At 53.1% G+C, this 23654-nt stretch overlaps 1 protein-coding gene across 1 annotated transcript in view; it reads left to right on the top strand.

Annotated features, from left to right (window-relative positions):
• Nucleotides 1–3912: 3912 nt before the first annotated feature.
• Nucleotides 3913–23654, top strand: part of LOC128903243 (olfactory receptor 14J1-like) — a gene marked incomplete at its 5' end in the record, with an annotated part of 29245 nt that continues 9503 nt past the window's right edge. Inside the window, one exon of the mRNA XM_054187255.1 lies at nucleotides 3913–4410. Within this exon, the coding sequence (XP_054043230.1) occupies nucleotides 3913–4410 (498 nt within the window). The remainder of the gene's footprint in view (nucleotides 4411–23654) is intronic.

Here is a 23654-nt window from a genome sequence, read left to right as displayed (position 1 = left end):
ATTGACTGGACTCAGCAACACCTTTGTTGGCCTACCTTGCGCCTGTGCAAAGATGTTGTCCCAAGAGACCCAGAAACCTGCTGGACAGTATGCATGCTGCTGTGTTCCCCTTCCAGTGGTGTCAGGGCCATTAATGTCTCCAATAAGACCTGGGGTCATTATTCTGGAGAGTTCCTTGTGTTGCTTAAATAGGCAAATGAGTGGAGATCCCAGTGTGATGTGCTTCCTGTTCCTGAACTGCTCTGCATCGACTGGATGGAGGTGGGTCAGACCCTGCCTCATTGCCCTCGTGGGATTCAGTTGCCGGCCAACAGAAACTGAATCTATGAGACATGGCATCTGGAGTGTGTGTCTCGCACCCACTCTGAAGGCGATGCCTTTCCCGTAGGTCCTGTGCAGTCCCTGCCGGCCACCTGCAGCTGTGCTGGAGAGCCCTGGCACCTCCTGTAGCACAACAGGCCTGTCCATGGCCATTGAGTAGCTGCCCTGAATTAGGTTAGGTGGTGTGGGGATGTCCATGAGACATCTGCCGTTACAGTCAGTGGGGATCTAGTATACACGGCTGATGGAGAAGATGGATGATGTCAATGGCAATGAGTACATCTGGTCCCCTGTCTACCTCAGAAGGCTGCCCTGGGTTGAAAGAGTAGGGAAAAGTTCAGTTGTCCGAAATGTGGGCACGTGCTGGTGGCCAAAGGAATTCCTCATGAATCTCAAAGATGGTGGCAGCAGATACTGCCCTGTCTCCATGAACTGCTCCGTTAGATCTTGCAGTTACCGGCACGTATCTTGGACCACGTCTGAGACCTGAAATGTCAGTAGGTGTTTGAGTCTGAAGAGCTCACTGCTGGCCTCCATCTCCAGGAATGACGCTGGGAGCTGAGACCAGCAGCTCCCATGCAGCAGGTGCCTATTTTGTGCCCACCTGAAGAGAGGCAAGAGGAATCCCCCCTCCTGTGGGATTGTGGCAGCCCTAAGTGAGAGCTGAGTCCACTTCACACCCAGGACTACAAACCAAGGAGGAGATGCCTCAGTTGACGAAGCCGACTGCCTTCGCTCAGCGGGGGCAAAGGAGATCTGGCACTGTCCAGGTTTCCTGTCTCATACCAGAAGGAACAAGACCTTTCTCGTGCGCAGCTCTCTGATAGGAGAAATTACCCGGCTGGAAAGAAGCGTCTCTCCAGAGGTGCAAGAGAGACCACACAGTATTACTTCAGTCTCTTTCCCAGCAGGTTCCCCTGGAGGCACAGGGACACCTCCAGGGAGCCCCGAGGAGGCAGAGAAAGTGACGTCTCGGGCTGGTCCTCTGCGTCTGAGCTGGGCTGGGCTCCTGGCATGGAGGGAGCTCGTGGCAAGCGGGCAGCGCTGCAGAGAGACAGCTCTGCCCAGGAGCAGCTCCTCTGCAAAGGGCAGCAGGGCTGAGGGCACTGCCTGCAGGTAACGAGGGGAGACGTGTGAGGCCAGCGGATCTTAAAGGCAGCCTGGGGTGGGAGAGTGCTGAGAGCTCACTGGGAGAAATCCTCACAGCCTTTGCACAGTCTCTGGCTGCAGGGCATTGAATCTGCAGCTGCTGGAGGCATCTCCAGAAGCTGGAACATCCCCCAGCCTACGGGATCTGCAAGTACAACTCTCACAGTTTCTCTAGTTTCGAGGAGAAGGACAACGTGTGGAGCAGGGCTTCCCTGCTGCACCGTCAGAGGGACAGGGCATGCTGTGTCTCTGCTGCAGTATAATGCAGAGAGGCTCCCTGGAGCAGTCTCCTAAAGCTGGCATAGCCCATGGCTAATGTGATCTGTCAGGAAGGCTCTCAAGGCTCCGTCGGTGTTGAGAAGGATGTGCTCGAGAGCAGGGCACCCCTACCACATCACCAAAGGCACAGGGCATGTCGGCTGCCTTCTCCCAGGGACGGCTGCCGGGCTGTGAAGGTGGGTGTGCGTGCAGGGGTGCTCAGGGCTGTCCTTCAGAGCAGGGTCCCCGTGTCCCAGGGAACTGTGTGCTGGGCCAGGGACTCTGCTGCCTGCCAGGGTCAGCTCTCAGCCTGCCCGGGGAGCTCCCCATGGCGCTGCGGGGAGAAGCTGTGGGTGGAAGGAGTGACCCCAGTCGTGTCATGGCAGGGTCCTTCTGCAGTCGTGAGGGTGCTGCATGGGTCGTGTTTCCTCCCAGCTCCAGATCACCCCCAGGACATTTGCAGAGGATCCTTTTGGAGAAGGACTTCAAGGCAGCATTTACCTGAAAGAAATGGAGCCCATGTTTTGAATTTTCCACCTTTAGTGGGATGCATGGGGAGGGGGAGAAAGGAATTTCCTTTTCCATTTAGGATGGCACCTCCCCACCACCACACATACATTCCCTGGAGACACTCCCTGGTCTCCTCTCCCACATCCTGGAGGAGAAATGTTCAAGTGTCTCCCTGTCCTGACTCTTTTTGAAGAAGAATTTTCACCTGTTCCCCTCTCACCCCTGCTGTCCTTGTTCCTTCCCTTCTTCCACTGTGGTGGGGGCTGAGGATTCAGGTGCAGCTCAGACACTGATGCTGCACGTCCTGTCATGCCTGTGTATCCAGGGAGGAAAAGCATCCAAATGCCTTTAATATTTTGGGCTCTGGGGACTGCAGTGTGTGGGGCCGAGAGTAAGCCACCCCATCTTTAGGCTAGTTGATTCTTTCCCAGGAGTGTCCTGCTTGGCTGCACACTGCCCTCCAGAAGGGCTCAGCTCTCCCGTGGCATCCCTGTGTCGTCTAGCAGCCCCACGGAGTAGACATGTCAGTGCCAAGGCCACGTAAATCCAGCTGGAGGGCTGAATGTAGGCAGCTGCAGTGAGCCCCCTGTGTCCCTGGCTGGGAGGGGAGAGCTGAGATCCTCCTCGGGTCCAGTGAGCTCAGGTGAGGGGCTGGGAGAACTGCGCTTGTAAATGGGACTCCTCTGCTCTCAGCAGTGTCCAGGTTCTTCTCAGGGGAATGTCTGCTTGGGATCATCCTCCAGCTCAAAGAGGCAGCAGCACAGGGCAGCTGAGAGCAATTCCGATGGACAAACTCGCTGTCCTCGCTCTGCACTGAGGGACAGTCCCCTTGGCTCGTAGGACCCACAAGGTTTCACTTGCAGCACAGCAGAAATGCCAGGGATTTCTGCCTTAAAAACACTCCTCAGGTGTGGTGGGGAAACTACAACAGAACACCACCAACAACAAGGTGCCCTGAGCTCTGCCCTGCAGTCGGGTGACAATGCTGAAAAGCCCTTTGATGCCAGGAGTGGATTTAATCTGAGATCACCCCGTGTTCCTTTTTACCCATGGCTGTAGGGCAGGACTGAATCCTGCAGAGATCTCAGCTCTCTGGTGGACTATCAGCCAGCACCAACCAGAGTGTACAAAAAGGACCTGCAAAAGGTCTTCCTGAAAGGCGAGAGCCAGTTTGGTGGGTTTCTAAGACCAATTGAATACTTTAGTTTGAGAGAAATCTTCCCTAACTTCTCACTGCTTTTCTTTCCATTCACAGGTCTCCAAGCCCAGGGGAAGAAAATGTCGAATGGCAGCTCCATCACCCAGTTCCTCCTCCTGGCATTCGCAGACACGCGGGAGCTGCAGCTCTTCCAGTTCTGGACCTTCCTGGGCATCTACCTGGCTGCCCTCCTGGCCAACGGCCTCATCATCACCACCATTGCCTGTGACCACCGTCTCCACACCCCCATGTACTTCTTCCTCCTCAACCTCTCCCTCCTCGACCTGGGCTCCATCTCCACCACTCTTCCCAAAGCCATGGCCAATTCCCTCTGGGACACCAGGGACATCTCCTATGCAGGATGTGCTGCACAGCTCTTGTTCTTCGTCTTCTTTCTTGCAGCAGAGTATTGTCTTCTCACCATTATGGCCTATGACCGCTACGTTGCCATCTGCAAACCCCTGCACTACGGGACCCTCCTGGGCAGCAGAGCTTGTGTCCACATGGCAGCAGCTGCCTGGGGCAGTGGGTTTCTCTATGCTCTCCTGCACACGGCCAATACATTTTCCCTACCCCTCTGCCAGGGCAATGCCCTGGACCAGTTCTTCTGTGAAATCCCCCAGATCCTCAAGCTCTCCTGCTCACACTCAGACTCCCTCAGGGAAGTTGGGCTTCTTGTTGTTAGTGTCTGTTTAGCATTTGGTTGTTTTGTGTTCATCGTGCTGTCCTACATGCAGATCTTCAGGGCCGTGCTGAGGATCCCCTCTGAGCAGGGACAGCACAAAGCCTTTTCCACGTGCCTCCCTCACCTGGCCGTGGTCTCCCTCTTTATCAGCACTGCCATGTTTGCCTACCTGAAGCCCCCCTCCATCTCCTCCCCAGTTCTCGACCTGGTGGTGGCTGTGCTGTACTCAGTGTTGCCTCCAGCACTGAACCCCCTCATCTACAGCATGAGGAACCAGGAGCTCAAGGAGGCCATTAGGTATCTGATTTCATGGATTTTTTTCAAGAGGGAGAAATGTTCCACCTCTCTCCACAAATGACTCCCGCACTATTTGATTCCATCTGCTTTTTTGTGTGTTTTGTTATTGGCTTTGTGTTTTTAATGATTACATTTCTCATCATTGCTGTTGATATTGTCATTTATGGTTTTTATGCTCCTACACAAAGGTTTCACTTGTGTCACTACACCTGAGACATTTACGTCTTAGTTTCACCTGGTTCCCTTCTAAAAATGTATTTCACAGTGGCTCAGAGCTGGCCTCTTTCACAGAGTCTCTGTTAACAAAGCAAGATCTCCCTGGTGCAGTGCTTTAATGCTGGGGTCTTTCTCCAAACATGCCTGAGGAAATTCACCCCTGAAGGTCTTCTTCCTCCTCCATGTGTCCAGGAATAAAAAGCTGACTGTCCGTTTGTAACATTTTAGAGATATTGGACTGGATTTAGGAGTCACCAGTCGGTGTCTGGTGAGAGGTAAGATCGTGGGTTTAACTGAGGGACGTACCCCAGCCCTTCACACAGATGACATAAAGGCCACCCATCCTGTGGGAGGGGAATCTGGAGCTGTCTGGAGAGGCTGGTGTTTCTCCAGGGACAGCATGTTCCTGGGGTTGTGCTGGGATGGCAGAGGTCAGAAGGATGGGGTCTGGGGCCTCAAGCAGAGGCCATGTGCAGACCTCCTCTGGGCACTCTCCCGTTCCTCCCCACCTGTCTGCAGCAGGAATTCCCACAGAGGGACAGACACGTCCAGGTGTGGCCACACCACGGCTCACTGAAAGGGCATGAAAAGTCAAGCTGTCTGGGTAGCCCTCTCCTCCTAATCCATCCCTGTGTGCAGCTGGCCTCGTTCATGGTCAGCATGCGCCACTGCCTCATGTGGTGTCCCTCATAATGCGTGGGCCCTTCTCCTCAAGGTCACTGCTCATCCTGTCACGTCCCACCTGGCCCTGTAATATGGTGTTTTTCTTCCCCCTGATGCAGGACTGGCCACTTCTCTTTGTAAAACTTCAGCAGTTTCTTCTGGCTGACTCCCAGAATTTCCCAAGGTCCCCCTGGACTGAAGATCCATTTTGTTCGTTCTTCATGTTTGCGTGCAGGCAGCTCACCATGGTTGTGGTGATGCATCAGCACAAGATAACAGCACGAGGAGTTGCAGGGCACTACAGGGAATTAAAGACATTCCTAATTTTGTACTGTCCAGCAGAGGAATTGTCACAACAGCTATGTTAGAAACATCTTTGTGCCCCGTAGAGAGGGCACAAAGCAAGCAAATGTAGGGCCTGTGGGGAAAGAGAAGCTGGGCTGTTTGTAGAGGAATCTACGACAATGGTTAAAGAAAAGAACTTGGGAAGGGGAAAGAGGAAAAAGGAAAACCGAAAGTTCAACTCCAGCACAGAACCACGGAACCCTGGAGGCTGGAAGGCAGCCAGCTTCCACCTTCTCTGTGCTTCCTCTTCAGGCTTGATGTTACTCAGAGCTCTTTTCTCATGCATGCCAGCCTCCTGCCACCTTGGCATGACTTCCTGCATGTTGGCATGGACCATTCTGGATGACGAAGAGGTGATCCTTGACCACCAAAAAGCTCTCTGCAGGACCCACCTGGCCACAGACATCCTCTGATCCAAGGTTATCAAAATCTACCTCCCTAACTCTTATGCCCATCAGTCTTTATCGTTTGAAAAGGAATTGACTTTCTTATGATATATATCTAGCTAGCTCCCATTGTGTACTGATTTATCGTGCTTGGGTAAGTGAGTTAAAGGAGGTCAGCTCATCACAAGGACCAGAAGAACAGCCCTGCCCTCAAAATAATGACTTCTCAGAATCATTCAGCTGTCCATGAAGGATAAAAGATACCCCTGGAGAACCGAGATAATGCCAGTATCCTCGTCCCTCTTACACACCTTTGAAACTCTCCCAGTGTCCAGCATCACAGACAAGTAATTAGCAATAGACCAACTCCGGGGACGTCTGGATCAATAGACAAGCCGCGAGAAGGCTGATGGCTGATGGAGCTGCAGAGATATAGCTACTTTGTGCAGTTTTACTGTGATTAGGAATTGGTACTCCGTGTGTGTGTTAGTTAGTCATTAGTCAAATAATAAGGTACCTGAATGCTTGAATGGCATAAGAACCCTGTGTTTAACCGCATTTGAGGTACCCCAATTGAGCTCGGACGCCTCATGCACATGACTAAATATTTACACTTGCACCTCTGTACTTTGTGTCCTAGCCTCTCTGCTCGGTCAGCACGGGCCACTTGCAAATTTTCATAACACAAGTGACTGATTGCCACTGCAGTGGGGCAAGGTCTCTCCCTTCTCCATGCAGTAGATGTGAGGCAGTTTAGAACACAAGACACGTCACACCAGGGTCTCCACTCATGTGTTGCACTCTCAAAGTGCTGTTTTTTCTCTTGCCCAACATTTACTCGCCCTCTTCATAATACAGTCAAGGAACAGGCAAAAAAATCTCGTGGGGGACCTGTCAGCAGCACCTTGTCATTCATGGAGATCACCTTCACCTTTGTCAAAGGCCCTTGAGGGCTGCAGAGACACCACTGACAAAAACCCTCTTTCTTGCCAGGGCCGCCCTTCCCAGCCCTGTTTCTCTCTGTTCTTGCAGACAGCAGGCTTTGCTCACCATCAACATCCAATTTCAGCTTTAAGCTTCCAGGTGCCGTCCACTTGACCGTGTCTCTGCCGTGAAGCAAAGCCTTTGCACACAGAAGGTCTTCAATGCTTGGTACCAGGTTTCCTTTAAGAGACGTCCGAGCTTGGCCTGGAGCTACACCTGAGGTGCCACAGCCCAGATGTGCACCAAAACTCTCAGCCAGGGGAAGAGACAAGTTGAGAGAGAGCCTGTGCTTTTTGACTTTGACAGAGGAACTGCCAAGGCGTGGTGGGACAAGGCACACAGCTTGGGGTGCTGCAATGGATGGCTACAGGCTTTTCAGGAGAGACAGGCTGGAAGGATCAGGAGTGGGGTTTCCTGAAAGTGAAGCCGTTAACTGGATGTATGGCGCAACTCCTTGGGGCAGGTGAAGAGTTTGGTGAGCCTTTGTGGGGGAGGGTGAGAGGAGAGGCCAGTAGAAGTGTCCTGTCATGGTGGGAGATAAGGAACCCACAGTCAGGATGAGGAAGAGGGTATAGTCTTTCTGAAGGATCCCAGGGAAGCGTCTGGCTGTACGAGCCTGGGTCTCGCTGGGGACTGCCATGATACTGGCAGCTTCTGAAAGAGGAGCACAGCAGCACGTACAGTCCAGGTGGTTTCTGGAGTGTCTTAGGACAACGTCTTAGCACAGCTGCCAGATGGGCCAACAAAAATAATGCCAACCTTGATGTGATACCTGCAATGCAGGAAGAGCTGGTCAGAGACGTGAAGATTGGCTGTCGTGACCCTGAAGTAGTGGGGTCCCAGCACTCCAGGGCAGTGAGGAAGCAGAACAGAAGACTGCAGACGCTGGACCTCAGAGGTCCTTTTGCCTTTGGCCTACGCTGAGGAGTTTTCGTGGGGATCCAATGGTCAGGAGCATTGAAGGTGGCGCAAAGCTCTGTACAGCTGGTCTTCAAGGACAGCATCCTCCAAGAAGAACATTGGCCTGTATCAAAACTCAGTTTGAAACCTGAAAGTAAATTCAGGGGAATCATAACGAGATTTCCAACTTCAGGAATTCTTACAGAAGAAAACAAAGATATTAGTTGGACACTGCTGTATTGAGTTAGAGTAGGGAGAGAGAGTTCCGAGATACTCTATGCCTTTTTTGCCTCAGACTTCCCCAGCAAGGTCTCTCAGGGCTTTGTGCCTCAAGGCAAGACTCTGGACAAGAACAGCCAATGGCGGATAGGAATGAAATCAGGATCTACTGGAGCAAACTCAACCACTACCAGTACATGGGAATGGACGGGGTACATCCAGAGGTGCTGGAAAGTAAGAGAATGTCACAGTGAGGCCACTCTCCCTCATCTTGGAAAGGTCCTGGAGGCTGGCGGGACTCTCTCGCACTGCATGTCTGGGTGCCTGAAGGAGACGGTGCCTGGATGAACTCAGGGAACACGTACACCGGTTACGGTTTGGCACTTGGAGGGCCATGGTGTTATGCCATTGTACGCCCCATAAAGATTTGGCCATCTCAAAAAAAGGGACAATAGGAGGGAAGTGCTAGCAGGTGGGACCATTGCTTGACTGCAAAGAGATAAAGGCAGGATCTATCCAATGTATCCAACCTTCATTGATCCCAGCCTCTTTTAGATAGGAGATATAGATGTGAAATATATTAAAATAAACTTGTCCTCGGAACACAGTCTGGGATCTGTGCTTGACAGGAAAATGTGTTTTCTATTGGTCTAAGGCCATCCAGAATGGAAAGTGAACTTCAGGGCAGGGAATGGGGACGTGACATACAGCTGAGGAATGTCTTCTCTGTATTGAACTCTGCCTGCCTTTGATTTCCTTTGTTGGCCATTAGGAAACACCGTTCTGTGTCAGCTCATTTTCAAGGTAAAGCAGGTGGGAACCGGTGCCAAGGAGTGGAAACACGCAGCTATGGACTGGAGTGGAGAAAGCTCAGGTTTGAACAGGCTGCTGTAAGTCCTGGTTGCCAGGTGAGAGACATGGTGAGATTGAGACAAAGCCTGTCCACGGAGTGTTTGCAATAAAGGGTCTTGCCTTAAAGGGTCTTGAGGCTCCATTAGCATTAATTCAGGATCAACATGAACTGGAGATTGCTGGCATCATTTATTGTGTAAGAAGAAAAAATAAAGAACAAAATAAGAAGGAAGCAATCCTTCCTTATGGTTGTTTAGTATTGAAATGTATTCATCTGAGAACTCTCTAATTAAGCACAGAAGAACTGAGGAATCCAGGAAGTCTATGCACAGAGACTTGGCTGGTTATGGCATTTTGTATGGAAATGAGTCCTCTCCGGCCAAGATCCTGTAGACCCTCAAACACTGGGCAAGCCTCTAGAGAAGTAAAACTCAGCAGCAAACCCCAAGATGGTGAGGGTGTTACCAGGCCCCACTGATGCCCATCACTGGAGACACCATGGAGGGAACGACCGGACAAGATTCCTGTCCCTGGGGACCGGTGAAGCAGAAAGTCAGAAGCACTGGTTATAGGTGGAAAATCAAATGTGGAGGTGGCTCTGAAAACCTTTGATGCACTTCATCAATGGAGATAGCTACGCCCTGTCCCCTGTCCCTTGGGGATTTGCCAGAGCCTGTGAGATTCCAACAGTTCACCCACCTTCTTCCAAAGCCCTGATAATGTTCCCCTCGCACAGAAGATGCCTTAGCCCCCCGACTTGCTTGAACCTTCTGGTGGAAGTTCCAATATGAACTGGTGCCAAAGGCAGCCAAGTGGTGTGCTACATCTGACATTGCCAATGCATTCTTCTTTTTCAATCCCTTTGGCAGCAGGGTGCAGGCCACAGTTTGCTTTCACGTGGTGTCCAATGCACCTGGAATGCCCCCAGTGACAGGACAAGAGGTACTTGAACATAAGAAGTTCCATCCAAACATGAGGAGGAACTTCTTGACTTTGAGGGTGGCAGAGCACTGGAACAGGCTGCCCAGAGACGTGGTGGACTCTCCTTCTCTGGAGACATTCAAAACCTGCCTGGACGCATTCCTGTGCAACGTGCTCTAGATGAACCTGCTCCGGCAGGGGGGTTGAACTACGTGATCTCCAGAGGTCCCTTCCAACCCCTACCATTCTGTGATTCTGTAATCGACTATCCTACAGTTTGCCATGGACTAATCCAAACTGCACTGGAAGAGCCTGATAGCCCTGAACATGTACAATACATCCATGATCTCATCATGTGGGGCAACAAAGCAGAAGTGTTTGAAAAGGGGAAAAGAGCAATTGAGATTCTTCTGAAAGCTGGTTTTGCCATAAAAGAAGCAAGGTCAAGGGACTTGCAGAGAAGATTCAGTTCTTGGGAATAAAATGGCAGGATGGATGCCATCATGTCCCTACGGATGCGGTCAACAAGATTGCAACCATGTCTCCACCAGCTAAGAAGAAGGAAGCACAAGCTTTCTTAGGCCTTGTGGGAAGCTGGAGAATGCATATTCCAGGTTATAATCAGCTTGTGAGCCCTCTCTATGGAGTAACCTGAAAGAAGATCTATTCTGAGTGTGGCCTTGAGCAACAGCAACCCTTTGAGCAGATCAAACAGGAGATAGCTCGTGTGGTAGCTCTTGGGTCTGTCCAGACAGGACCAGCCGTGCGTAATGGTCTCTACAGTGCAGCTGGGGCACGTGGTCTCACCTGGAGCCTCTGGCAGAAATCATCGGGAGAAACCTGAGGTCAACCTCTAGGCTTTGGAGATGAGGGTATTGAGGATCGGAAGCCCTCAGCACCCCAACCGAAAAAGAGATCCTGACAGCGTATGAGGGGGTTTGAGCCACTTCAGAAGTTGTTGATGGGCAAGCACGGCTCCTCCTGGCACAGCAGTTGCCTGTGCTACACTGGATATCCCCTCCACACATCACGCGACTGACGCTACATGGACTAAGCGGGTAGTGCTGATCACACAGTGAGCTCGACCAGGAAAACCAAACCTCCAGGAATCCTTGAAGAGATTACGGACTGTCCAGAGGGCATAGATTTTGGAGCATCTCATGAGGAGGTGGCTCCTGCCCAGGTGGCACCCTCATACAATGAGTTGTCATCTACTGATGAAAGGTGTTATGCTCCGTTCACTGAAGATCCTGTCGTGTTGTAGGAAACCATCGGAAGCTGTGGTGTGGAGTCCCACACAAAAAGTTGCTGAAGCCACGGAAGGAGAAAGGGTGTGAAGGCAGTTTGCAGAAGTGAAAGCCATCCAACTGGCCCTAGAGACTGCTGAACAAGAAGAGTGGCCAGTACTGTCTACTCTGGGGGTGACCAGAGCAAAATTAGGGGCAGAGGGGAGGGCATCAAGACTGCCTTGCAACCGTCAGCTCCAGGTGAGCTTTGCCTTTCCTAAAAACATTCTTGTGCAACACAGACAATAAATGCCAAGTACTTTTCTGTAACCCGTCCTTACTTTCACCTCCTGGACACCTGCTTTGTGGCCCATACCAGTGCCCTCTCCATACCCAGCCCCAGCCCCACGCTCGGTCCCACTGTGCAGGAGCCCCGTGGGATGCATCGGTTCAGGGGTGGGGAGAGATCACCAGGGCAAAATGCCCTGAGAGCCCTCAGTGCTCAGTCCATGTCTGCCCTCCTGCACTGACAGCACCCTCAGTGCCTGACCGCTTCCCAGCCCCAGCCGTGTCCCACACGGAGGGTCGCAGACAGTCCTGCTGTGGGGTCAACCAAGGTCTGGGCAAGTAGAGAGACTGGGCACGGTGGGGTGTTCCCCCGACAAAGGCGCTGAGACCAGCAAACCTCACCCATTACCTGGGGCGAGTGGCAGGTGCTGGCAATGGCCTATGGGACATGCTGGGGTGATGAATGTCCCGGACACCTTCCTGGTCTGTTCATGCCACCAAGGGCACACAGCAGCCTCCTTTCTCCTGCACCTACGTGTCTCCGCTCCCTTCATGGACACCTGGCTCTGCACTGCACACCCACGGGAGCGTGTCCTCACCCTGCATGGTCACACCGCCCAGCTAATGCTCTTTGGTTTTTTTCTCTCCTGGTCACTTTGCAGTCCAGGCCAGCTCTCCTCACCTCCCTCGCCCTCACCCAGCTGAACCCAGACCAGCAGAGCAGCCCATTCTGGGCTGGCCCCATGGCAGAGCCCACCACAGGGTGAAGCAACACTTGGGGAGCTCACCCCACAGCCCCTCTACAGGGCTCAGCAGCTGCTGGGGGGCAGAGAGGGGTCTCTGTTTCCCCATGAGCCCCTGGGCTGGAGGCTGAACACAGCAGGAGGAAAAGGAGGTTAGTGAAACTTCGTGATCCCTGGTCTCAAGTCCAGGAGATCCCCACCACAGACTGCCTGAGCTCCCCCAGTCCCAGCCCCTCTCCCCAGGCCAGATCAAGCACCCTGGCCCAGCGACAGAGCAGCCTGCCCCAGGCGTGTGCCTGCAGAAAGAGTTTCTCTTTCTCACGGATTCCTCCCTGCAGGCAAACAAATGCTCCCTTGCTCTTCTCCAGAGACACCCCTTCTCCCCAGAGAGCCTTTCCCCAGGTGAGTGTGTCTCTGCTGGCCTGGCTGGCCGTTCACGGTTGCCTCCTCATGCGCCCTGCAGGGCCCCGAGCTGGCGGTGCTGCTCTGTAGAGGGAGGGGGCTGCGGTGCCCTGTGGCCATGGCGTGACCCTGCACTGGCCGGGCTGGTCATAGTGCCGAGCAGCCCCAGCCGTACGATGTTCACGCTTGCTGAGCCCTTTTGCATCTTCCTTCATGGCTCAATAGCCAAGGATGGGGCTGGGCAGGATTCAACCCAACCAACTCAAAATTTCTAACCCAAAAAATCCAACTCAAAAAACCCCAAATCCAACCCAAAATCTAACTGAAAAAAACCGACCAAATCCAGCCCAAAAAATCCAAGCCCAAAAAACCCCAAATCCAACCCAAAATCTAACTGAAAAAAACCGACCAAATCCAGCCCAAAAAATCCAAGCCCAAAAAACCCCAAATCCAACCCAAAATCTAACTGAAAAAAACCAACCAAATCCAGCCCAAAAAATCCAAGCCCAAAAAATCCAACCCCAAACATCCAACCCAAATTAATCCAAACTCCAGTCCAAAGTCCAACCCAACAAAACAAAATCCACCCCAACATCCAACCCAACCCACCCAAAATCCCAGGGCTCAAGGCCAGCTTGGACGGCGTTGGGGGAACCTGATCTGCTTGAAGATGTCCCTGCCGATGGCAGCCCCACCACTGCGGGCAGCACATCAGCGGTTGCCATGCCACCACCGCCAGACACTCAGTGCTGGCCCTGCCACCGTCACGTCACAATGGCTGCCTGACACGCCTGCACAGAGGTGAAAATCAAATGCAAAGAATCCAACCCTAAAAAATCGACCTGACCAACCCACAATCAAACCCAAAATCCAACTCATTAAACCCAAAATCCATCCCCAAAAAAACCCAACCCCAAAAACCCAACCCCCAAAAACCAACCACAAAAATACCGGTCCAAAAATCCAACCCCAAAAATCCAGTCCAAGAAACTCAAAATCCATCCAAAATCCAAATCAAAAAACCCCAAATCCAACCCAGAATCCAACCCAACCGACCCAGAAGAGGCTGTGTCCAGTTTTGCGCCCCCCACCACAAAAAAGACATTGAGGGGCTGGAGCAGGTCCAGAGAAGAGCAATGAAGCTGGTGAGGAGTCTGGAGAACAAGTCTGATGAGGAGCAGCTGAGGGAGCTGGGGCTGTTTAGCCTGGAGAAAAGGAGGCTGAGGGGAGACCTTCTCGCTCTCTACAACTCCCTGAAAGGAGGGTGTACAGAGGTGGGGGTCGGTCTCTTCTCCCAAGAAACAAGCAACAGGAGAAGAGGAAACGGCCGCCAGTTGCCCCAGCAGAGGTTTAGACTGGATATTAGGAACAATCTTTTCCCTGAAAGGTTTTTCAAGCATTGGAACAGGCTGCACAGGGAAGTGGCTGAGGCACCATCCCTGGAGGTAATTAAAAGACGGGTGGACAGAGTGCTGAGAGACCTTTGGTTTAATGATGGTTTTTCTTAGAGTTACGCTGATGGTTGGACTAGATGATCTGAAAGGTCCCTTCCAAGCTAGGCAATTCTATGATTCTATGATTCTCCCTCAAGTGTGCCCCGGGGCCCGGCTCAATGCTGCTGGATGAGCCAGAAGGGCACATTGCCCCAGCACCTGGACACACAGACGCCTGCTGCAGGCAGGGCCCCGGCCGCGCATTGGCACGGTGCCAGAAACCAACCCAGAAAACTGGCAAGTCCTCCTTTTTGTCTCTGTGCCAGGGAGCCAGGAGCTCCCCTCTCCTCCCCTGCGCTGCCACGTTGAAGGGCTGCAGCGCCCACTGTGGAGCAGCTGGCCACAAGGGGGAAGGACAGGGGGACTCTGTCAAAGAGGAGAGCTTTTCTACCCCTTTCCACTTCCTTTACCTTTTCCCCCAGCTTTGTCCTGCAGAAGACAGGCTTGGAGCCAGACAGCACGGGGACCTTGACCCCGAGCGGGAGGTCCAGCAACGCTGTAGGTCCTTCTGCCAGTGGCTGTCTCCTGCTCCCGAGCTAGAAAGAGACACACACTCAGGGGCGCTCAGGCACTATCTCCATAAGCCTCCTGCACGGCACTTGCTAGAAAGGCTCTCGCAAGACTCCCACCAGGGGCAGCGCCAAGAGCAAGCCCCGTCAAAAGCTGCTCTCTGCTTCCTCGCCCCCGGCCCCACAACTCCCATCCTCTCCTCAACCCACATCCGCCTCCTGTCGCAGCAACCCCTGCCACCTGCTTAGCACGACTCCCCGCAACTCTGCCCAGCACCACCACCTTTCCATCCCTCCCAGCTCCCCACACACGCCCCGAGGCCTCAGAGCAGCCCCACGTGTCCCCGGCTCCCGGGCTGAGCCCTCTCCATCGGCCCGTTGCTCACCTCTCCCCTCCTCCCCGCTGTGCTCAGCAGTGTGTGTCCACCTTTGGGATGCCAGCAGTGAGACGGTGCTCCATGGCTCCTTGCAAGAGCTCTCCTGGAGCTGTGACCCTGCGCTGCCACCTCTCGCTCCAGAGGCACCCAGCTGCGGCCACCACAGCCAGTCTCCCAGCAAGCGGCTCTAGAGAGCAGACGCACATTGTTGCATCGTCACATTGCCACGACACCGCACTGCACATCGTCATGTTGCCATGCCGCTGCCCGGCTGCTGCCCAGCCACCCCGGGGCCCACCTGGAGGCCCATCTGGACACGCGTGTGGGCCACTCGCTCTCGCTTTGGACAGTCAAGATGTGGCTGTGAATCTAAAAACGACTGCCTGGATGCTAAAAATGCTGTTTGAGAGCTTGACAATGAGTCTTTGAATCTTAAAAAGGGCTTTGGAACTTGTAAATGAGGGTTTGTACCCTAAAAATAAAGCTTTGGGATCAAACCCATGATAATTTGGTGCCTAAAAGAGGGGTTTAGACCATAAAAATGAGGGTTTTGACATTCAAGATGCACCTTGGACCCTAAAACTGACTGGCTTAATCTTAAAAATGCCTCTTTGGAGCCTGAAAAAGGGCTTAGGAAACTAAAAGTGCGTTTTTGTACTCTTGAAAGGAGACATTACACACCACAACTGAGCCTTGGGGTCCTCCCCAGCCCCCAGTGGGGTCGACAGTGTCCCCTGGTGTCACTGTGACACGGAGGTGGACAAAACTGATGCTGCCATGGAACCAGCCCAGCAGGCGGCCGCTGTCCCCACAGCCCTGGGCATAGGGCACCTGTGGGGACAGGGAGGGGGACAAGAGACCTGGAGGGACAGAGACAGGGCTGGGGACAGTGGTGTGGCCAGGACACCTGTGGGGACAGCGATGGGGACATGGCACCTACAGGGATGACACTGGGGTCAGGGATAGGGTCAGCTGCAGGTTGTACACCTGCCCCTCCTCTGCGCTCCCACACGGGGAAGTCAGGGGGCTGAATCTGGCACGTGTGTCCCCCTCCCCACAGTGTCCCCACACCCCAAGGTGCTCTCCCCATCTCCTCAGTGTCCCCCCCAAACCTGTGAGCAGCAGAAGGGTCCACGTCACCTCCGTGCTGGTGACGACCGCCTGTCTGACGCGGAGGGAGGAGGGGAAGCTGATGCAGAAGATGTGCTGGACGTCGGCTGGGTCGAACACCTCCAGGGTGTCGCTCTGCTTCTGCTCCGTCAGCATGCAGGCGTGGGGGGGCTCCCCACGGGGATCCACTGTCACTGTGGGGAGGAGGGGACGGTCACCCAGCATGGCGGTGGCAGGGGGGGAAGGGGGAGTGAGGGGTCGGCATACATCCCTGACGCCGTGGGAGAGGGCCTGGCAGGAGCAGGCGTGACGGCCAGAGTCACGGAGCAAGAGGTGGGTCCTGCTGTAACCCAGGAGGAAGAGGTGCTGCTGGGCAAGCGCCAGCTTGTGGTAGCCATGAGAGGGGGGAGACAGGATGGAGGCCATCAGTGCTCGCTGCCAGCCGCGGCCCAGGCTCTGCAGGTACGGCCCCTTGGTGTCTGGAGGGGGGGGACGCCGGGACGTTGTTACTGGCTGTGGGACAAAGTGCCACCACCCCCACGCCCCCGTGGCAACGGCCGACTCCCAGTTGAGGATGGCGGCCCTCTTGCAGGGCCAGGCACTGGCTGGGGAGAGGGGTGCGGAGGGGAGGCAGCGGCACGTCGGGTCCAGGCTCAGCAGGTCGGGCAGCGTCAGGAAGGAGATGATGAGCAGCAGCTGTGGGGAGAGGGGGGCGGAGAGCATCAACCCTGGGCACCCCCGGCTTTGAGGGGGAGGCCCCAGCACCGCCATCTCCCCCTGCTCAACGCACCGTCTCGGGGACGTGTCCCCCCCTCCTCACAAGTCTTCAGGCTACTGAGGCGTCGCTTGGGCTTGAGGGAGGGGAGTGGGTGAGGTGATGGCGGGTGGCCCCACAGCCAGCATCCCCCTCCCCCATCCCGGCCCAGCCCACCGCCCTCCTCCTGGGTGCTCAGGCTGCACAGCAGCAGCACCCGCCCTTCCCCTGAGGTGATGCTGCCTCCGATTGGTCCCCTCGGCTGTCACTCTGCCCTGGGTTGGGGCCTGCCCTGCCTGGAGGCGGCTCCTGATTGGCTCCCAGGTGGTCAGGCTGCCCAGGCGCAGGTCACCTGAGGTGATGCACTCTCTGATTGGCTGCCTGGGCTGTCACTCTGCCCAGGATGTTTCCTCTCATTGGCTGCCTGGCATTTCCCCCTTGCTCCTCCCATCAACTGATGGGTCAGACACTTATCAATCATCTGTGTGCTGCTCGAACTCCAGCTGTGATTGGTGGAGCCCACATGCCCCGCCCCCACATGGTGCCAAGGGTTGTTTTTGACTTCCGCCACCTTCCCTGCACGCCTTGAAGATTGATTGGTTGTTTACACATCAATCGTGTGCCTTGCTCCCGCCTCCTCAAAGGCAATTGGCTCTTTGGGGCAGATAGGCGGGACAGAGAGGGGAGGGCGGACGTTGCCAGACGACAAGCTGCGCCTTTGGGTTCAGACCTTCAGGTTGGAACTGTGGGCCCTGAAGAAATGTTCTGCTTCAGAAAAGATGGTTTTGAGTCCCAAAACTGAGGATTTCAGCCTTAAACATGGGGCGTTGGAAATGAAATGGAAGCTTTGAACCCTGAAATCAGGTTTTGTGCCCTCAAATGACGTTTTTCTACCAAAACCTGAGGCTTTACACCCTAAAAATGGGGCTTGGGAGGCTCAAAATGAGGTTTTCGGCCTTCCAAATTGTGGACTGAATCCTAAAAAGGGAGATTTCCTTCCTGAAAATGAGGTATTGGAAGCTAAAAATGAGGATTTGGTCCTGGAAATGAAGTTTGGACTTTGAAAATGAGGCTTTGGCCCTCCAAAATCAGACTTTGAGCCTTAAAAATGGTGCTCTCGGCCCTTCATATGAGTCATTGGACCTTAAAGTGGGGCTTGGAAAGTATAAATGAGGTCTTGGACCCTAAAAGTGAGGATTTGGACCCAAAAAAGGAGCCTTTCAGGCCTAGAATGAAGGTGTTGGACTCTAAAAATGAGGCTTTTGGACCTAAAAAATGAGGGTTTGATCTTTAAAGGAGGGCTTTGGCCCATAAAAATGAGGGTTTAGACATTTACAATGTGTCTTGGACCCTAAAAACGACTGGCTGGATCGTCAAGACCATGCTTTGGAGCCTGAAAATGAGGCTTTGGACACTTAAGATGCAGCTTTGGACTCTGAAAAGGAGCTTTTGCAAACTGAAACGGAGCCTTTGCACCATGAAAATGGTGCTTTAGAGCCTACCATGAGGCTTTGGAAGCCCAAACTAAGACTTTGGAAAATAAAAATGAGGCTTTGGACACTGTAACTGTAACTATGGACCGTACAGCAAGGCTTCATGCCTGAGAAAATGAGGGTTTACACCCTGAAAATGAAACTGGTGGCTCTAAAAAAAAGCTATGGTCATTAAAGACGGGTTGTGACCCTCAAAATGAGGGTTTTGACCCTATACCAAGGGCTCGGGGTGGGCATCGAGAGGCAGCCAGAGGGCTCTGGGCTGCAGCAAAGGGCACATCTAGAGCCCAGGGCCGCACCAAGGGGCAAGCAGAGGGCCTTAGGAAGCACGCAAAGAGAAATGGAGGTCCTTGGGAGGCAGCCAAAGGCCATTTGGTGGCCCCTCAGCTGCCCCGAAAGGCCCACACACTGGTCCCGGGGGGACAGGGGAAGGAAACAGGCCTTGAGAAGACAAGAGGAGGGGTCCCGTGGCAAAGACAACAAGCTGAAGCCCATCCATTGGCAGGACACCAAAAGGCCCAGCGAGGGCCCTGGGTGGGAACCCAAAGGCCCATCAGGGCTCTTGAGGGGACCAGAGGATAAAGGCACAGAAGAAGGCGCAGCCTTCAGCAGCACCTGCAGATGGGACTCGCCTACGGCATGAGTAGAGCTTTGCAGGGCTGGACCAGCCCCTCAGAGAGCCCAGCCGCAAAGCTTCCTACACAAGGCTAAAACCTTGGCTGCTTTTCTCTTCCCTACTTCACATTCCCTGTAAAACTGGGTCTTAGCCTGACCAGGGCTGTAGGAGGGAGGAAGACGAGGGAAAACGTTGCAGGGAAAATGCCCAGACACGGTGTGGCCTGGTGTGACTCCTGTAGGTACAGGCAAGCCCTTGGGAGCGTCCTGGTTTGAGGTAAAGCAGAACCAATTTTGTGTTCAGTAATTTTACTCTGCAGCTAAGCCTCTTCTAACCAACTGAACTCTCTGACATTAACAGCGTATTGTCCAGACGCTGTTCGCTCCCAGAGTGATAAGACCTGGTTGTTTCTAATTTATGCCAAGGAACGGTGTGCAGAGAGGCTCCTGCTCATCCTTATTGCTGTCACAGCCAAGCTCAGCTCACTGTGTTATTTGCCCCGTTGGAGGGGGGGAAGCGGAGAAGCGTAGAGGGGCGGCACCTGCGGGGAGGAGGGGACAGGACGGGGGATCCCAAACTGACCCACAGGGTATTCCATCCCACCTGCCCCACGCTCAGTATAAAAGCTGAGGGATCACATGGGGCAGTCTCTTCTTTCGACGGCCGACGTCCCAGGAGGACTCTGTCAGTTCACCTGACTTTAATCCTGAACCGCGCATTCCCAAACCCAGATCGGGAATCCAGCTCCCGTCCATCGCTGAGTCCAGTCTGGGACTTTCCCAGTGCCTGCCGGTGACGTGATCGTCATCCTGGGAGTCTGATACAGTTTTGTGCATATCGTATAGATTTCAATAGTTTCTTTTTATTTTATTATTCATATTTTATTAAAGTAGTTAGTTGCTTCTGTGACTCCAGAGGTGTAATGCCGGGACTGCTGAAGGCCTTCTGTTGGCCGGGGAGCATCTCGCTCAGCGCCTCAGGGGAGGGGTGGGAGGAGAGTCTGTGAGATCTGCTCTTTGATTTCTCCTGCTTCCTCTGCAGGTGGGGCTGTTGCAGGGAGGCTGAGAGGTGGCAAGACCTTCCTTGGTTGAAGCTTCTCTGAATTCTGCTCTGACATCCTTTCTTCCTCTGACTTCTTCTTCAAGGTTTCCAGAACTTCAGGGTCAATGGTTTTGGCATACCCGACCGATTCTGCACCCAGCTGCTGAATTCTGGAGATGGCTTTTTGCGTGCTCTCCTTGGCAGTCTCACGACTCACTCGGGAGATATCAACAGCCTTTTGCAGTGCCTGCAAGATGAGCAGCTTTGCCCAAGAAGAAGAAGTGTCCAAAGGATCTGCCCCTCTGGCACTGGCAACCGAGCTTCCGCTGACCTCATCGGGAGCCCTCCTTAAGACGTGGACGGACTGGTCCAGCGCCTTCACCTGCTCCAGCACTTCCTTGACCATGGTCTCGGCCTTCCCCTTTAACGTCCTGGTCTTCGTCCAGCGTAGCCTGCAGCAGCGTAGGCTGGATGCTTTTAGGCACTTCTTCTTCGGCCTTCTTCTTCGGCACACTTTGGAGACTAGAATGTTGCAGGTTGTTGCAGGGGACGGAAGGCCGGCAGCATTTAATGGGCCCCCTGCTAATGAGAACTGGGCTAATCAAAGACTGCCTTGAAGAGAAAACCAACCCACGAATGGCCAAGCACCGGCACTGTCAGGTTCAGGGACGCTGCATCTTTGGATGCAGAAGTCTTTGGATGAAAACCAGAGGTTTTCAACCAGACGCGAAACCAGCACCATGAACCATGCGGCCATTTAGTGCAGCTCACAGGTTCGTGCTAAATGTGCGAGTCCAGGCGCAGAAGTGGCCACTGAGAGTGCCCAGGCACACTTTTGTGTCAGAAGGGGCTAGTGCCTCCTGTCCGAGATACACGGGAAGGAAAGCGCCCACTTCTTGGTCTCTGACAGCCACCTTCAAACGACAACAGGACACACACCAGCCAGGCACCACTTCCTCAGCAACCAAGCACGGCTCACAAGCCCCGAGGAGCTGCATCTGTGTGTGTGGCAGCACCCTCTCCCAAGGCCCGGGTACCAAGGCACTAGCGCACAGCGGAGGCGGCCCCCAGACCGACCCCCACCTCTGTACACCCTCCTTTCAGGGAGTTGCAGAGAGCGAGAAGGTCTCCCCTCAGCCTCCTTTTCTCCAGGCTAAACAGCCCCAGCTCCCTCAGCTGCTCCTCATCAGACTTGTTCTCCAGACCCCTCACCAGCTTCATTGCTCTTCTCTGGACCTGCTCCAGCCCCTCAGTGTCTTTTTTGTGGTGAGGGGCGCAAAACTGGACACAGCACTCGAGCTGGGGCCTCACCAGTGCCCAGTACAGGGGGACGGTCACTTCTCTAGTCCTGCTGGCCACACTGTTCCTGATACAGGTCAGAACGCTGTTAGTCCAACCTGGCCTTGCGTCCCGGGATTCTGGGTTTGTTGGGTTGGAGTTTGGGGTGGATTTTGGGTTTTTTGATTTGGCTTTTGGATTGGATGTTGAGTTTCCTGGACTGGATTCTTTTTGTTGGACATTTCCTGTTGGATTTTTGGGGTTGTTTTTTTTATTTATTTAAGTTGTTTTTTGGGGTTCACGTTTTGGGGTTGGATTTTGGGTTTAATTATGGGTTGGTCGGTTGGAATTTTGGGGTTTGATTTTTACCCCTGTGCGGGCGTGTCAGGCAGCCATTGTGACATGAGGGCGGCAGGGCCAGCGCTGAGTGTCTGGCGGTGGTGGCATGGCAACCGCTGATGTGCTGCCCGCAGTGGTGGGGCTGCCATCGGCAGGGACATGTTCAAGCAGGTCAGGTTCCTCCAACGCCATCCAAGCTGGCCTTGAGCCCTGGGATTTTGGGTTGTTTAGGTTGGATTTGGCGTTTTTTGCGGGTTTTTTTAGGGTTGGATTTTTTATGTTGGATTTTTTGGTTGAGTTTTCCATTGAGTATTTGGGTTTTTTGGGGTTGGATTTTTTAGATTGGATTTTGTATGTTTTTTTTTGTTGTTGTTGTATTTGGGGTTGGATTTGGGGTTTTTCGGGTTGGATTTTTAAGGTTAGATTTTTTCTGTTAACCGAGCTGAATTTCCGGTTGGATTTTGGGTTGGGTTTTTAATTTTTTTCGGGTTGGATTTTTCGGGTTAGAAATTTTGGGTTGGATTTTTTCGGATTGGATTTTTTGGGGTGGATTGTTGTTTTTTTTCAGTTAGATGTTGGGTCATATTTTGGGTTTTTTGGGTTTGATTTTTCGGGTTAGAAATTTCAAGTGGGTTGGGTTGAATTTAATGTTGGGTTTTTTGGGGTTGGATTTTTCTGGGTTCAGGTTTTGGATTTTTTTTGGGTTTGAATTTTTGCGTTGGATTTTGGGTTGGATTTTTGGGGTTAGATTTTCACCCCTGCACGGGCGTGTCAGGCAGCCATTGTGACATGAGGGCGGCAGGGCCAGCGCGGAGTGTCTGGCTGTGGTGGCATGGCAACCGCTGATGTGCTGCCCGCAGTGGTGGGGCTGCCATCGGCAGGGACATGTTCAAGCAGGTCAGGTTCCTCCAACGCCATCCAAGCTGGCCTTGAGCCCTGGGATTTTGGGTGGGTTGGGTTGGATGTTGGGGTGGATTTTGTTTTGTTGGGTTGGATTTTGGATTGGATTTTGGATTTTTTTGGGTTGGATGTTTGGGCTTGGGTTTTTTGGACTTGGATTTTTTGGGGTGGATTTGGGGTATTTTTCAGTTAGATTTTGGGTTGGATTTTGCGTTTTTGGGTTGGATTTTTGGGGTTGGACTTTTTGGATTGGATTTTTGCAGTTGGTTGGGTTGAATTTTGGGTTGGGTTTTTTGGGGATTGGGTTGTTTGGAGTTGGGTTTTGGACTTTTTTGGGTTTGATTTTTTGGGTTGGATTTTGGGGTTGGGTTTTTTGGGTTTGATTTTTACCCCTGCATGGGTGTGTCAGGCAGCCATTGTGACATGACAGTGACAGGGCCAGCGCTGATTGTCTGGCGGTGGTGGCATGGCAACCGCTGATGTGCTGCCCGCAGTGGTGGGGCTGCCATCGGCAGGGACATGTTCAAGCAGGTCAGGTTCCTCCAACGCCGTCCAAGCTGGCCTTGAGCACTGGGATTTTGGGTCGGTTGGGTTTGAAGTTGGAGTGGGGTTTTTTTTAATGGTTGGATTTTGGCTTGGATTTTGGAATTTTTGGGCTTTACCGTTTTTGGCTTGGATTTTTTGGGCTTGGATTTTTTGGGGTGGATTTTATGTTTTTTGAGTGATATTTTGGGTTGCATTTTGGGTTTTTCAGGTTGGATTTTTGGGGTTGGATTTTTGGGGTTTGGTTTTTCAGGTTGGATTTTTCGGGTTGGATTTTTCGGGTTGTTTGGGTTGAATTTTGGGTTGGGTTTTTTTGTTTGGGTTTTTTGGGATTGGGTTTTTGGGGGTTCGGTTTATGGTTTTTTGATTAGATTTTGGGTTTTGGGGACTCGATTTTTGGGGTTGGGCTTTTTGAACCCTGGGATTTTTAGTTGTTTGGAGTGGATTTTGGGGTGGTTTTGGTTGGGTTTTTTTGGGTTGGGGGTGTTTGGGTTGGGTTTTTCTTTTTGGGCTAGATTTGTTGGGGTTGGATTTTTGGACTGGGCTGTCCCCAGGGCCCTGCATCCCCCATGCGTTTAAACTTGGCTGTCTGATACCAACCAAATCCCTTTGATTTGGCTGAAAATAAAAGTATTCCA

The sequence above is a fragment of the Rissa tridactyla genome, unplaced genomic scaffold (assembly GCF_028500815.1).
Source record: "Rissa tridactyla isolate bRisTri1 unplaced genomic scaffold, bRisTri1.patW.cur.20221130 scaffold_29, whole genome shotgun sequence".
NCBI lineage: Eukaryota > Metazoa > Chordata > Aves > Charadriiformes > Laridae > Rissa > Rissa tridactyla.
This window is presented reverse-complemented; position numbering and strand designations above follow the sequence as displayed.